Source organism: Glycine max, chromosome 18 (genome assembly GCF_000004515.6).
Source record: "Glycine max cultivar Williams 82 chromosome 18, Glycine_max_v4.0, whole genome shotgun sequence".
Taxonomy (NCBI): domain Eukaryota; kingdom Viridiplantae; phylum Streptophyta; class Magnoliopsida; order Fabales; family Fabaceae; genus Glycine; species Glycine max.
Window position 1 is genome coordinate 5994165 of NC_038254.2, and position 15734 is coordinate 6009898.

Genomic DNA, 15734 nt, shown 5'->3' on the forward strand with positions numbered 1-15734 from the left:
TCTTTAATTTTTATCTTATCTCCTAATCTTTTATTTTAAATTTCTTATCCTTTCTCTCTCTTACTTTCTTTAAATTTTACATTTAAATTTTTTATCTCTTACTTGTAAATTAGGTTTACATCAATCTAAGTACAAACAAAGTCTCTGTGGATTCGACACTTGGACTTCCAAGTACTTTACTACTTGTGACAAATTGGTGCACTTCCCAATGAGTTAACAGTTTCCAGACTCGTACCTTTTGGATATTCCTTTAATTTTAAAGACACGTTGTTTGAGTTATTTTATAATTCTGAATGTGTTGGGAATGATATCTTGTCTGATGGTTTTTATCTTCTTAGTTTACAAAATTATGCCACTTATAGTTCAATGTATGTTCAAACTAGCATTAAAAGGTATAATATTAATGAGAATTCCTCTATGTTATGGCACCGGAGATTAGGACATATCTTTATTGAGAGGATTAAAAGGTTAGTGAAAGATGGAGTACTCAATACTCTAGATTTTGCTGACTTTAAGACTTGTGTGGACTACATTAAGGGTAATTAGACCTACTTGTCTAAGAAAGGTGCTAACAGGAGTTCAAGCATATTAGAAATAATTCATATTGATATTTGTTGTCCAGATATGGATGCACATGGTTAGAAATATTGTATCACCTTTATATATGATTATTCACGATATATGAATGTTTATTTGCTTTATAACAAAAATGAAGCATTGGATGCCTTCAAAGTCTAGTTGAGAACCAATGTGACAAGTAAATAAAAATAGTGAGATCAGATAGAGGTGGAGAATATTATGGCCAATATATCGAGAATGGACAAACACCTGGTCCTTTTGCAAAGTTTCTTCAAGAACATGAGATTGTTGCCCGATATACTATTCTTGGTTCTCCAAATCAGAATGGTGTGGCAGAAAGAAGGAACCAAACATTATTGGACAAGGTACGGAGCATACTTAGCAACTCCAATCTTCCTAAATCTTTGTGGGCTAAAGCACTCATGACAATGGTGTATATAGTAAATTGTGTTCCAACCAAGGTTTTCCCAAAGACACCTTTTGAGTTATTTAAAGGTTGGAAACTGAGTTTGAAACATATGCGCGTTTGGGGTTGTCTGTCTAAGGTGAGAATATATAACCCACAAGAGAAGAAACTTAACCCGAGGACTATTAGTGAGTATTTCATAGGATATGCCGAAAGGTCTAAGGGTTATAGGTTTTACTGTCCATATCATATTATTAGGACTGTGGAATCAAGAAATGTCAAGTTTCTTGAAGATGACTTGATCAATAGGAGTGATCAATTGAGGGACTTAGGTTCTGAAATTGATCATATAGAGTCTCAACCTTCCACATCAAGTGAAAGATTGGTTGTAATTCATACCCCTCAAGTTCAAAGGGATGATGAACAACACATAATTGATATTCCACAACATGTTGCTAATAATCCAGTAGATCAAGTTGATCATCAAATTCCTAAAAATGATGAACAACTAGTTGAACAACATGATCCCCAAGAAAATGTTGATGCAACACAACATTAAGGAGGTATACTAGAGTAAGAAAATCAATTATTCTTAGTGATTATATTGTATACTTGCAAGAATCTGACTATAATATTGGAGCTGAAAAGGATCCTGAAACTTTTGATCAAGCCATGAGTTGTAAAGAGTCAAATTTATGGTATGATGTCATGAAGGATGAGATGAATTCCATGCAGAGTAACGGAGTTTGGAACCTTGTAGAGTTGTCTAATGGGGCAAAGGCCATTGGCTATAAATGGGTCTTTATGACCAAATGGATTCATTAGGCAACACTGAGAGATACAAGGCAAGACTTATTGCTAAGGGATTTACTCAAAAAGAAGAAATCGACTACATAGAGACTTTTTCTCCTGTATCTAAAAAAGACTATCTTCGTATCATCTTGGCATTAGTTGTTAATTTTAACCTTGAGTTGCAACAAATGGATGTGAAAACAACCTTTCTTAATGGTGATTTAGAATAGGAACCTGAAGTTCTCTCCTTTAGCAGTGGTGGGCATTTGGTTTGCAAGCTTAATACATCTATATATGATTTAAAACAAGCCTCCTATCAATGGTACCTTAAGTTTCATGGGATAATTTCTTCATTTGGTTTTTATGAAAACCCCATGAATGTATGCATATACCACAAGGTCAGTGGGAATAAAATATGTTTTCTTGTTTTATTTGTAGATGATATTTTACTTGCAGCCAATGATCGGGGCTTGCTACATGAGATGAAACAATTTCTCTCTAATAATTTTGACATGAAGGATATGGGTGATGCATCTTATGTCATTGACATTAAGATTCATAGAGATAGACCTCGAGGTATTTTAGGTCTATCACAGGAAACCTATATTAACAAAAGTTTAGAGAGATTTCGGATGAAAGATTGTTTACCAAGTGTCGCTCCCATTGTGAAGAGTGATAGTTTTAATTTGAACCAATGCCCAAAGAATGACTTTGAGGGGGAACTGATGAAAAACATTCCTTATGCTTCAGTTGTTGGAAGTCTCATGTATGCTCAAGTATGCACAAGGCCTAACATTGCTTTTGTAGTTAGAATGTTAGAAAGATATCAGAGTAATCCAGGTATTAACCATTGAAGAGCTGCAAAGAAAGTGATGAGATACCTTCAAGGGACCTAAGATTACATGTTTATGTATAGACAAACAAACAATCTAGATGTAATTGGTTATTCAGACTCATACTTTGTTGGCTATGTTGATTCTCGCAAATCAACATCTGGGTACATTTTCATGATGATTGGTGGAATTATTTCATCAAGGAGTGTTAAACAGACTTTAAATATTACTTCTACCATGGAAGCTGAGTTTGTCTCTTGCTTTGAGGCTACATCACATGGTGTATGACTTAAGAGTTTCATTTCTAGGCTAAAGATAGTTATACTATTTTAAGGCCTTTGAGAATTTTCTACGATAACTTAGTTGTTATTTTTATGACTAAGAATAACAAAAGTGGAAGTCCAAGTAAGCACATCGACATTAAGTACTTAGCCATTAGAGAAAAAGTAAAAGACAAGAAAGTGATCATTGAGCATATAAGCACCGAGTTGATGATCGTTGATCCTTTGACTATAGGCATACCACCGTTTAAATTCAAGGATCATGTAGAGAGAATGAGATTTGGTTTCACTTTATGACTGTATTCATACAGGTTAATGTTGAAACTTTTATATTGTGATATTTTCTCATATTCAAGTGTACATTGATTTATCTGAGAAAAATTATGTTTTGGAACAAGGATAAGCATTGAGTTTATTCATTAAATTTTATCACCACCTTGAGTATGCTACTTGTGAAATCGAACATGTTATAATATATGGATGATATTACTTGTTATAAGAGGAACTGTCACTATGGTTTGTATGTTCATTCCTTAAGAAGATTGAACATGAACTTATTTTAATCAGTCAGTCAAAACGTTTAGACCAAGTAGGAGAATATAAAAAAAAAATTATCTATACGTTTTAGAATGTCAATTGCTCCATCAATCTTGGAGTTGAAAATCCAAATATTAAATGACTACTAATGAATGATAATGATTACTAAAGTGGTAATGACTATTAATTGATAATAATGACTTCTAAATGAATGGTTAGAGATTTTAGTCTAACAACGTACCTTCAGACATATGTTACACAAGTGTCATGCCAAATAATGAATTAAGTGAACTCATTATTTACTCCAGTACATTAGAACGAGGTAAATGTTAATTTTGTATCACGTGTTAATGCATAAACTCGTGTAAGAAGAACCAACCGTAGGTCCCAATGATGCCCATAAGAAAAGGAAATCGAAGAATCCAACTCCAACAGTTCATTATGGCATGTAGTTTGACTGGCAACACTCACATTACCAACTTATTTGACCAAAGGATGCAAGCAAAATAGGCGGATAAGAAATTCCAGAGACAGACGAAGCTTGATGAATAACATGAATCACTTTTCTTGTTGAATTGTTACAAAATTGATGTGTTGGTATGAAAATAATATTTACAAGTATGATTTTAAACTAAGCAACCACTATGATCTTCCCACCAAAAATGGGAGAAAAAACAGAAGCATGAGAGTAGAATCATCTAAACCTTTTCCCTTGATAAAAACATCAGGGACTAAATTATGCCAGTTCATTTTTCACGGACACATTGCCATCCCTCTGATCTATGCTCAATGCTCCTCTATCCACAAAATTTACCATTCTGTGGGAAAGTACGCGAGACTTATCTATACATGTGGCATGACAAGTACCAATGATCAATGAAAGTAAGTTATTCCAAGACCTTTTCACCAGTTGAAAAAAGATTAAACACCACAGTTCCAACCAAATACAACACAACTGAAACCTTGAAAACATCATCCCAGGAGCCTGAAAATAGTCAAAGAAAACCAGCAGTATTATATTCTTGTCCCAAAGATCAGATTTCAATCAAGTATTAAGCACAACAAATTATGCTACAGAACTTCAACGGGAAGGTGGAGATTTTATAAAAACAATTAAAGTGGTTAAGAACTTTATTTACGTGATCATCAGTCTTCATTTAATCTAAAGAACAAAGAAATGAATGTTCTCTTAGGAAAAGAGGGGAAGCCAACTTAGGATGAACCACCTCAGTTTAACTCATGCTTGCTTACAAAGCTTCAGCATTGCATAATCTGGTAAATGTGAGACCAATATGTGCTCAAACCACAGCCTTGAGTTTATTTTATTAATTTAATTCCTTACTGTTTATCTAAAATAGATAATTGAATAAAACAATTCTGAGACAGTAGTCTAGAAATACAGTATGAAAACATCACACCATGTTGCTTAAAATGAAAGTACCAACAATACCAAAAGGCTCACTGAGACTATTCACAGATTGCGCACAATGCAAACATATACTCAATCTTAATTAACTATTATAAGAGATGTAATAAAATCAATTGTGATCCTTCACTTAATAGCTCAAGTCTTAGAATGTGAGGCCTAACTCAACCTCATAAAACTAATTAGTAAGGTGAGGATTGTCCAAGAATTATAAGGACTACATTGGCATATGTCTAGTCAATGTGGGACCTCAGCACACCCTCTCACACCCAAGACTAGGCATCTAGAGCCTAGACATATATACAATTGACTCAATAATGATTCTAGGATAGGCTCACTTAAATTTTGGGTTTAAGACTATAACTCAACCTCACAAAAGTGGCTTGAAAGGTAAGGATTGCCCAAGCCTTGGAAGGAGTTAAGGACTACATTAGTCATATATTTAGTTGGGATCTAAGCATTAAGCTTTTAGTATAGTTAATAGTTAATCATTAACATTCAGTAACCAAGAAAATATGAGCAACAAATACTTACCATGTTGTAGAATGTAACCTGTTGCTGCTGTTCCAAAGACACCAGCCAATACTCCAGCGGTATTAGATAGACCAAGCAATATGCCCTAAGGACAAAAAGAGGCAATAAATATTTTCTTTTTCTTTTTCCTTCCCAAATGACATTACTATTTAACCAACTAATTGTGAGATGACTGTAGATGGCCATGAATTAGCACACCTTCAAAGTATTTGTTGCATCATCATTCCACATATAACATATCAAATGTAGAACTCCAAATTGCAGAAAAATCTAAGTACAATGAATCCACTTACAGAATATCGAGGGGCGATATCTTGATGGTTTGAATACAATCCGGACTGAGAGAAAGCATCAGTTCCCTATTCAGGAAGAATTTGAAAAAGTTATGAAAGAGGAAGCTCAATAGGATGAATGGATGAACCGACACTTTCTAACTTTATATGAAGATTTAGCAAAATGAGAATGTGTAGTTAAGCTCATCAAGAGAAGTTCCAAGACCATTGTCAAGAAAATTTATATTTGCCATTCAAATTTTCAGATTATGCAGTATGAACTAAAAATCGTAATAAAATTATTGAAGTGATACTCAAATTTAAGAAACTTCATACAAGTATTAAGTAACTTTCTCCAGAAACATACAAAGAAGATACACAAATATAAGCAAATTTTATGTTAGGATTACACAGAGACTGCCTTCTCAGAATTAAAAATGTGCATAATACAAAACAAGAAGCAAACCTGGCTGCACGTCATACACAAAACAGCCATCACCGGAGAATTGACATGGCTCAATTGAGTTAAGAAGAAAGCTGGTCCGAGAAATCCAATTGTTTGCATTATCTGCAAAGATGTAGAACTAGATTGTGAAGCTTATAACTTTGTAGCAATGGAATTGAGTTTAGCAAACAAGTAGTCAAAGAAGTAGGCTGCTAAATACTTAAGGACATAGAAGGCAAAGAAAATTTGCCTCCAAATTTTGTAGAAATAGTTTTAAGCTTTATGCACCTCTCAAAAAGTAAGCCACATTAGTAAATTGTAACCTAAAAACTTGGGGTACAGCCCCAGCAACATATCAGAAAATTATATAGAAACATGTATTAACACTTTTTCTCAAATTAAAATCGTTAAAATTAAGAAACAAAATATTATCCAGTTTGAACTTAATTATATATAAAACAAGTGTAAGAACCTGTGGCAATTTGGAGATGCAAACAAAACAAAGATTGGTTTTCTTTTCATTTTTTATTACTTGAATATTAAAGGATAGGCAATAGTTCCCTAGCCCTTTATATAAAGGAAGTTGGTGAAGAATTCATCTAAAGAACTGTTTTTCCAAAAGGAAGCTTGATAATTGCCACCTATACTTGCATTTTTGCTGTATTTCTGATAATGCTTTTGGGCTATGTTTGTACCTCATTTACTTGAATTAGGAATAAAATCATTTTCAAGTTAGAAATTTAGTTTTGTTACTTTCTCTGCTTGATATTTGCGTTTTTGTTAATTTTGAAGGATTTTGTTGAAGGGTGCCTTTGGAGAACTAGTAGGAAGCTCACTCAATGGAGCAGAGGAGGAATAAAGACCCAAGAAGTCCACTAAACTGACCTCGCTTAAGTGAGCCAAAATTTTGAGGTCCAAAATTAATTGACCTCGATTAAGTGAGGCCTTTTAGCCTGCTTAAGTGAGCCACATCCCTGGAAGCTTCAAATGTTGTCGCGCTTGCTTAAGCAAGCTTATCAGACATACCCAACTGCCATTACTAATATAAAAGACCCATGATTTAGGAAGAGTGGCATAAATTCAGAGGGCGAGAGAGAGCATTTTCAGAGAAGAAAAAACAAGAGTGTGGCGGCATCTAAGTTCAAGGACTCTATTTTGATTATCTCTTCATCAAATCCTTTGGTTCCCATAGCTATGAGTAACTAATTCCACCTCCATTGGGTTTAATGTAATTAGACTACCTTCATGTTATTGCTGTTTCTCTTATTCAATAAAGCAATTGTTATTGTTCTTCTTTTGTGCCTATTGCCTGTTTTTTGATTGATCACCTAATTACTTAATCCATTATGATCAATTATAGTAGGAAAAATCTATTTGAAATGTGAATTAAAGAAGACAACCAATAATTTTTATGCCTAGGGATAGGGTAAACAAGGATTGATCATCGTTAAAACCCTTATTCTTAATGCAATTCATTTAGCTACACTAATCAAGGGATTGGTAGTGAAGTCAAGGGACTTAAGTTCTCTCGCTTAAGGAATTGAGTTTAGGATAAATTGTGGTTGATAATAACGTAGTCTCAATTGAATAAGGATAATTGGTAATGCATGTTAGGTTAGTTTGATGAAGTTAAACCCCAACTATTTCATCTTATTGTGAGAACCTGTTTTTCTATGTTTACCGACAGAATTCCCTACTAGTTTTTCTTGCATTAAACTCATTTAAATTCTGCAATTGTCTTTACATTCAACAATTTAATCTTCGTAGTCTACTTAATTTACTGTAATTATATTGCAAAGTCCATGTGGAGACGATATCTACTCACTACTTTGTTACTTGGGTGATTTGTTATTCTTGCCGAAATCCCAACAAAGTAAGACAAAATAAAATATTGAAGGGAGATTATACCTTGCGGACCCTTGTAACTGATACACCCTTGCTCACTAGAGTGTCTGCAATCCAACCACCAACATTTGCAGAAATAGCCATTATCAACCATGGTAAAACACAAAATAGCCCAGATTCTGTAAGATTAAACTTCAAGACCTAGATATATGAAAATAACTTTAGTTAATTTTAAACAGTGTCAATTGTTTTTCAAATATCCATGAAGATTACGAATCCAAATATTTTGTATGTCAGGATATTAACATTAATCCAACCAAAAGCTTATCTTTATAAGCTTGAATATTGATAATGCTGAGAATTGCGGCTTAAGTGCTTAACGAGTGTGTCAAGTAGGATGCTTAAAACGTCAAACATCAGCAGCAAGCATGCTCACATAATGAACTTTATGCCATTGGATGTTTACAACTAAGTAACAAACAAGAGTATGTGATAAATGGATGAGAAGATATCAAAATGAATGGGTAGATTAGATTTTTAGGTGAAAGATAGAAGAGATAATAAACTAATATCAGCAAAATGCATGAACAAAGAAATAACATGACATTTATGTAGTACTCAAAATACACTAATATCAACAATCCCCAAATGAATTATCCAAATGATTGGAATCGAGCAGAATTTAAAAGAGTGACCAGAAACAAGAGGCTGCCATCTAGTGGGGTATGAGGAGGGAAGATGTTGACTTCTAGGTCACAAGAAAAATAGAGAAAATTTGAACAAAATGAAATCAAACAAAATTAAACTTAAATAAACAAAAAAGAAAGGCCTCTAACTTGCCACATCACCCAGCATTTTTGTTTTGGAAAGGCACAAAGATTTCATTGATAGGAACAAATGTCAAGGCTACAAGCTGTAACCAAGACAATAAAAGCAAATACAAGAATGAAAGCAGTATGGTAATACTAGGAACCCATAAAGCCCCAATCCCAAACCAGCAGCAGAACTCAGCCTTCTAACACCGCAAACATAAACTAATAAACAAAATACAAAAGCTTCAACCCATCCCACCAAAACACATATATCTCACCCCAATCTAGATTAAGCAAATACTACCCGCAGCATTTGTCCACAAGAGGATCCATATAACCATATGAATGGATCACTACACCAGCAGCAAATCACCCCCATGTTCCCTCCTATACCTCATATCCTCCAACTTCTGGCCCTAGATCCTCCTGCACGGCGAGATACAATCTACAGGATTGGTTATGCACATTGACAAAGGATACTTAAACCCTTTATGCCTATAGCGCTGCCACCTCCAAGATAACACATCTAATATTCTCTCTTTCTTTCCTTCCCCTTATATTATTTACATCATTTGCATGGTTTGCTACTTTACTGTCAGTTATATCACCAGCTTTCCCTCTTCCTCTTTGTCCATTGTAACACATTATACCTAGAACCAGACGATGCAATATATATTTTAAGGTGTGGTTCCCTAAGAATTTTTCCTTATATAGGTATTGGAAACTTTATCATCTAGGTAAATTCATACACAACCATGTAGGAACTTAAAAAAAAAAATAAAGAGCATAAATCTAAATCTGGCTTCGCCACATCAAGTAGAAACATGCCCAAAAAAGATAGAAAGACTTACTTGGTTATAGTATGTTGGCATCCATGTAAGTAGAATGAAAGTTCCCCAGTTGTGGCAAAAATGGGACACTATCAGAGCCCAGACTGGCGGCTTTGACAAAATTAATCTCCAAGGTATTGTTTTCACAGGTTCCTTGGAGGAACAGTTGGTAGTAATGAGCTTCTTTTCCTCGGGCCGCAGTTCAGGATCTTCAAGAGGTGAACTATGTGCCTACAGATCCCATAATAACAGAAAAGATTAGCACATCAGCAAACAGAACATTCTACCAAGATAGGGTGAGCTTTTCAGAAACAAAAAAATGTTTTAGCTAGCAAATTCACGGTAGAGAATCAACTTCTAGACAAAAAGCAATTCTATAAAGAAAATGTGTGTACAAGTATTTCCACGTTCAGAATGTAAAGGAAATAATTTTACATACGCAAATCATACCTTGCTAAGCCACACAGAAAACCAGACTGTCCCTAGAGAACCAAAGGAGTAAAATACTGATGGCCATCCAAACTGATGAATTAGGAAGGGAGAAAAGGCCAGTCCAGTGACTGATCCAAGATACATGCCACTGTAGACCAGCGCTAGTGATCTACTTCGCTCTGACACAGGAACCCATTTTGACAAAATATTATTCATGGCTGGCATAGCAACACCCTACAAAGGGTAAAGGCCAAAAAGAGTGAGGTCCATATGGAAGAAAGTTATCACCAAATTGTATCATCATCAACTAGATAAATCAAATGAACAAAACCTAAATACAGTTCCTTAAGTGTTGTTTGTGCTGTTCTCCAATCAGAATTGGAGTTTTACCTCAGTAATTTGCATAACAAATGTTTGCATTAAATGTTTATCGAAGTGAAACTCCAATTCTAATGAGAGAATAGGTCAAACAACAGTACAACACTTAAACAACTATACACAAGTTTTCTCCAAAAACCATTACTAAAATCAGTCACAATATGGATTACAAGAAAGGAACATTTCACTGTTTTTTCTTTATTAGATGTTTTCTTTTACCAATACCAACGTAGTAGCAACTAGCAACATTAAGTTTTTTCCAAGTAGTAGAATGCAGAGAACCATATCATTTGGAACATTTTAACAGAACTCACTTCACCAATCCCCATGAATGCACGAGCAACTAGTAGGAAAGGCAATCCAAGTTTGGCAGCTATAGGAGTGAGGGCTGTCGCAACAGACCACCAAACCACACCAAATCCCAATACCTGCTTTCCTCCCACTGTGTCTGCCCATATTCCACCAGCAATCTGCAACATAAATCTAGCTATGCTTCAGACTCATAGCCTTAAGTTCAAAGTCATACAAGCAAGCAAAAGTTACTAGTCAAACTTTATCAAAACGAAACCACATTTACCTGAGTGAGGAGGTATCCCCAAAAGAAAGAAGACTGTATTAAACCTACAGTGCTCGGGTTCCAGTTGTACTCTGCAGACATAGGAAGTATAGCAATGCTCATATTTACCTGCAAATGAGAAATCAACGGAAGTTTCTAAGAGGTAAAAAGCTAACTGAAGACTCCACAGCAGTGATAACTAAACAAACGTTTTGCAAATTGAACCATATGATCTAATTATTTCTTTCTATGACATAACCATAATTAGATGGATTTAGTTCAGTAAACTCTGTGATGACACATATTCAGAAAGAAAACCTAAATATAGAAAATATTTATACATAATGCTACACAAGATGATGTGTTGCCTAAGATTCACATACTAAAAATTGTCCTGAGATTCTAATATTTGAAAGTCAACATTTGCAAGACCTATAAATTCAAAGTTGTTACACTTAATCTGATACCAATATAACACATTATTTTGTACATTTTAAAAATACAAAAGTCACATAGGAATACCATAACAATTTTGGAAAACTTATTGCATCTTAATATTTTGTAAAACTTATTGACCACAATGGCAAGAAACTTTATTTCATGTTGAAAATAAAAATTAATATTTGAGTAAATAAAATTGAACCTCTAATTATATTCAGTATTTTTTTTTGGCATACACTACAGGTATATCTCAACCAATAGCCAAAGTAGAGATCACCAAAGTAGATTTTGTCTCTCTTAACAAAGCCTTATTGAACCCCATCTTAGAATTGTGATTTGGGCTTAACCCAACCCCATGAAGTTAGCTCATGAGATTTAGGGTAGCCCACCATATCCAACACACTGTCTTCATGTAAAGGACTGGACATCTCAAACACAAAGTTTGCAAGATTTAAACATCGGCGGATGGTCCAATAACGAGTGACCTGATAAACCCAACATCAATCATTAAAATAGACTTTGATACCAACTTAGAATTTGGGTTTAAGCCTAACTTAATCCCCAAAAGTTAACTTTTGAGATGAGAGGTTTGTCATCACTTATATACACTACTTTGATCATATCACTAGTCAGTGGGAGATCTTGAACACTGCTGTTAGCATGTTTAAGGAACTAGCTACGTACCATGGCTAGCTATATAGGTTACTTGGCTCTACTTAGATTCAGTATAAGTGTATAAACATGCTTCTAAAGCTCCTCTCTCACAAAGACAAAATTGCATGCATTGAGAAAGCAATTAATAACGCAGTTAAAAGATCAAAGAAGGAGCACACATTACACATAGTTACACACCCTATCCATGTTACATAGAAGAAAAGCTGAGAAGCAGAGAACCACAATGACCCATCTCTTGGGGAACACTTGCCACCACCTGGCTTCCTCTTCCACGTTATCCAAATCACGTGCCTTCTGAACCACGGCATCATCCTCGTACTTGGGGGACTCGGACACGTTCTTCTCGGACTTCACATTTGCCCACGTCTTCCCGCCGCCGCCGCCGGCAACAACGAGGTGGCTCCGCCGCGAGAGGAGGTGTGGCGAAGGTGGAGTTGCATGGAGGAGGTGGTTTCGGCGCGAGAGTACTGGAATGGGGGCAGAGCATGGAGTTGTTGAAGGAGGAGAGAAACAGGAGATAATGGCTCTGCCACTCATCGTGGCTTCTGCGTTCTTCTTCTTCTTCTTCTTCTTCGCTCGCTGTTACTTGCTGTAATATAACAACTGTTGATATTTTAAGAAAGGAACAAGACGAGGATTTTTATCAGCACTGGCTCTCGTTTTTACACGTGGACACTGCATACAGAACAAGACCCCTCCACTTGGGTGACTAATGATTATCGAATTTTATACTTGTTCCATTTTGTAATGTTTAAACTAAATTAAATTCATATTTAGTTCATCTTAATTTCATTTTATGTAAGCGGTATAATAATAATAATAATAATAATAATAATAATAATAAAATAATAATAATAATAATAATAATAATAGTGATGCCAAAATTAGATGATTAAGGGGAAATTATAAAAATTAAAGTTTCTTTAATAAAATATAAGTATTGAAATTTATATAAAAGTAATCATTATTGTGTGTTCTTCTAAAATAATTCAAGAACATATAGTTATACAGAAAATAAACGAAATTATTTTTTTTAAAGACCTAATATTATAAATATCAATGTACGAAAAGAAGAAAAAAATGTGCCAAAAAATATTATAAATATCGACCATTAATTCCATATGTCACAAATAACATTCATGAATTTATGATAAAAAAAAATGTTAATAAAATTTATGGATAAATTAAGTGTTATACTAACATCACTTTTCTCTCTCTTTCTTTCTTTTTCCTCTTCTTTTATCAACCTCGAAAATTAAGTTTGTTAGAGTCCAAAAAAACAAAAACAAGAAATGATAAGTGCCTTTTCTTGGATCAACATTGTTAAAAACAATAGGCCCAAAAGGATAGAACAAGCACAAATGCGGAAGGAACATGCTATATACACCCATGTTATACTGTGTACACCTCCGTTCACCTTTTTTACTTTAATTACCCATTATACCCTTTTTCTTTAAAGAGATACACCCCTTGAAAACCCTTTTTCTTTTCTAGAAATGTATTTTCATAATAACATATATTTATTCCAAAAAATATATTTTTCAAACTATGATACATAGTTCTTTTATGTTATTCCAAAAAGACATTTCTTGTATTAGAAAATGAATGTTTAGTTTACACTCTCATGCTTGTTAGTCTTATTTTTATCTTATCATTAGTGATCTTTAAACTTCATCTAAATCTTATTTTCATCATATCTTTATTGTTCTTTAAATCTTAATTTTGTATTCCATATTCATTATAACATTTTGCATTTTTCTTCACATGATACTACGTTTTAAGGTATTTCTCATCTTGTATTATTACTATTATTTGAACCCTAATTTTGAATCTCATCCTCACTGATATTCATTGTTCTTTAAACCTCCTTTATGTACTATTGTGTTTCCCACTTGTCACTACGTCTCAAGGTATATTCATGGTTGACTTATCTATTATAAAATATAAATCATACTTTTTTTACACAAGAAAAATGAGAATAGCAATAATTATGAACCATTGCTCACACACATGTTTTCTCTAATTATTGTTATTCTTATTTTTTTTGTGTACAAACAAAGGAAAATGGACAAAACAACAACAACAATAAAGATGAGACATGCGTTGAAACGCAATGCCACTTGAAGGAAAATGCACAATGTTACATGTAATATATACATTATTATATAATGAATATGGGATACAAATTAGGGTTTAAAGAACAATATAGATAGGATAAAACTAAGACTAACAAACATGGGGTGGAAGATAAGTGTTTATTTTTAGATACCAAAAATGTTTTTTTGAAATAATATATACTTATTTCAAAAATCTATTTTTGAAAATGATACATAGTTCCAAAAATATATTTCTGAAATAGATGTATATTATTATGGAAAGACATTTCCCTAAAAGTAAAAGGGTTTCCAATGGGTGTATCTCTTCAAGGAAAAAGGGTATAATGAACAATTAAAATATAAAAGGGGATGCGGTGTAATTAGTAAAGTGGGTTAAAAGCTAGAGTCCAAATACCTATAAGAATATGGGTGTTGCTAGGTGCACCTAGCAGAATTGCTGGTGCACCCAGCATTTTATCATATTGCCAATTTTGCCCCTTACACAATCTTATGGAAGAACTTCTTCGGAAAGAGTTTTTCCCATATTGCCCATTTTGCCCCTTACACAATCTTATGGAAGAACTTCTTTCGTAAGTTTTTAACGGAAGAACTTCTTCCATAAGCGTTTTTTTTTTTAAAAAAAAAAACATTTATGACAAATTAATTTAAAATTAATGACCCAAACTAGACTCAAACACATTTATGACGAATTAATTTAAAATTAATGACCCAAGCAAGATTCAAACCTATGACTTTCAAGTTATTAGTTCAATGCTCTAACCAACTAAGCTAATGAGTCAATTATGTTGTAAAATAAATAATGTTGCTATACATACCATTAAAATTTCTGATGTATATTTAACGCGCATGTAAATTTAATAATAAATTTTGTGACAATTAATTTTGATATAAATCATATGGATTATTTAATCCGTATATTTTTTAAAAAATAAAAAATATTTACTATTACAAAATTTAATATATATATTAAATTTTGTAATAGTAAATATATATTAAATTTAATACTTATTTTTTAATTATTAATATGTTAAATTACTCATTTGTGCATTAATTTTTTTTATTATATATATATTTTTTTTAAAAATTAAATAAACTCTTACGAAAAAAGTTCTTCTGTAAAAAACTTAGGCAAAATTGAAAAAATGATAAAATATTGGGTGCACCTAGCAACACCCTAAGAATATGTTGTAATAAGTTATTTATAAAATTTATTAAGCTAGGCCCAAAATGCTGAATATTATTTATTATATTCTTTTGTAAATTCATTTGATTTGTTTTGAGGATTGCTTCACTAGGTGTTTTCCACTTTTTTGTTATTAAAAATTTAATTATTTTAAAATAGATTAACGTATAACTTTTTTATTTATGAGAAGAAGAAAATGTTGTTTTTCATAAAGAAGACATCTCAAACTTGAATTAAATTTAGATGTTATTTATTTTAGTAAAACCAATTGAGTTGGTGTTAGCTTACCTATTGGGGTTCCAACGCAAAGCTCTTCACAAAAGGGTTGTAGCTTATCTTCAGGATCACCATAATATTCAG

The 15734-nt window shown here is 33.2% G+C and overlaps 1 protein-coding gene across 1 annotated transcript; it reads right to left on the reverse strand.

Annotated features, from left to right (window-relative positions):
- Window positions 1-3969: 3969 nt before the first annotated feature.
- On the reverse strand, window positions 3970-12711 carry LOC100792104 (sodium-dependent phosphate transport protein 1, chloroplastic). The gene is made up of 10 exons (XM_003551260.4): window positions 12252-12711; window positions 10980-11087; window positions 10717-10872; window positions 10043-10258; window positions 9614-9823; window positions 8014-8151; window positions 6127-6228; window positions 5682-5747; window positions 5389-5473; window positions 3970-4413 (listed from the first exon to the last, which is right to left on the reverse strand). Exons 1-10 carry the CDS (start codon window positions 12609-12611, stop codon window positions 4316-4318), a joined length of 1539 nt encoding a protein of 512 aa, XP_003551308.2. The 5' UTR covers window positions 12612-12711; the 3' UTR covers window positions 3970-4315.
- Between the last annotated feature and the right edge of the window lie 3023 nt (window positions 12712-15734).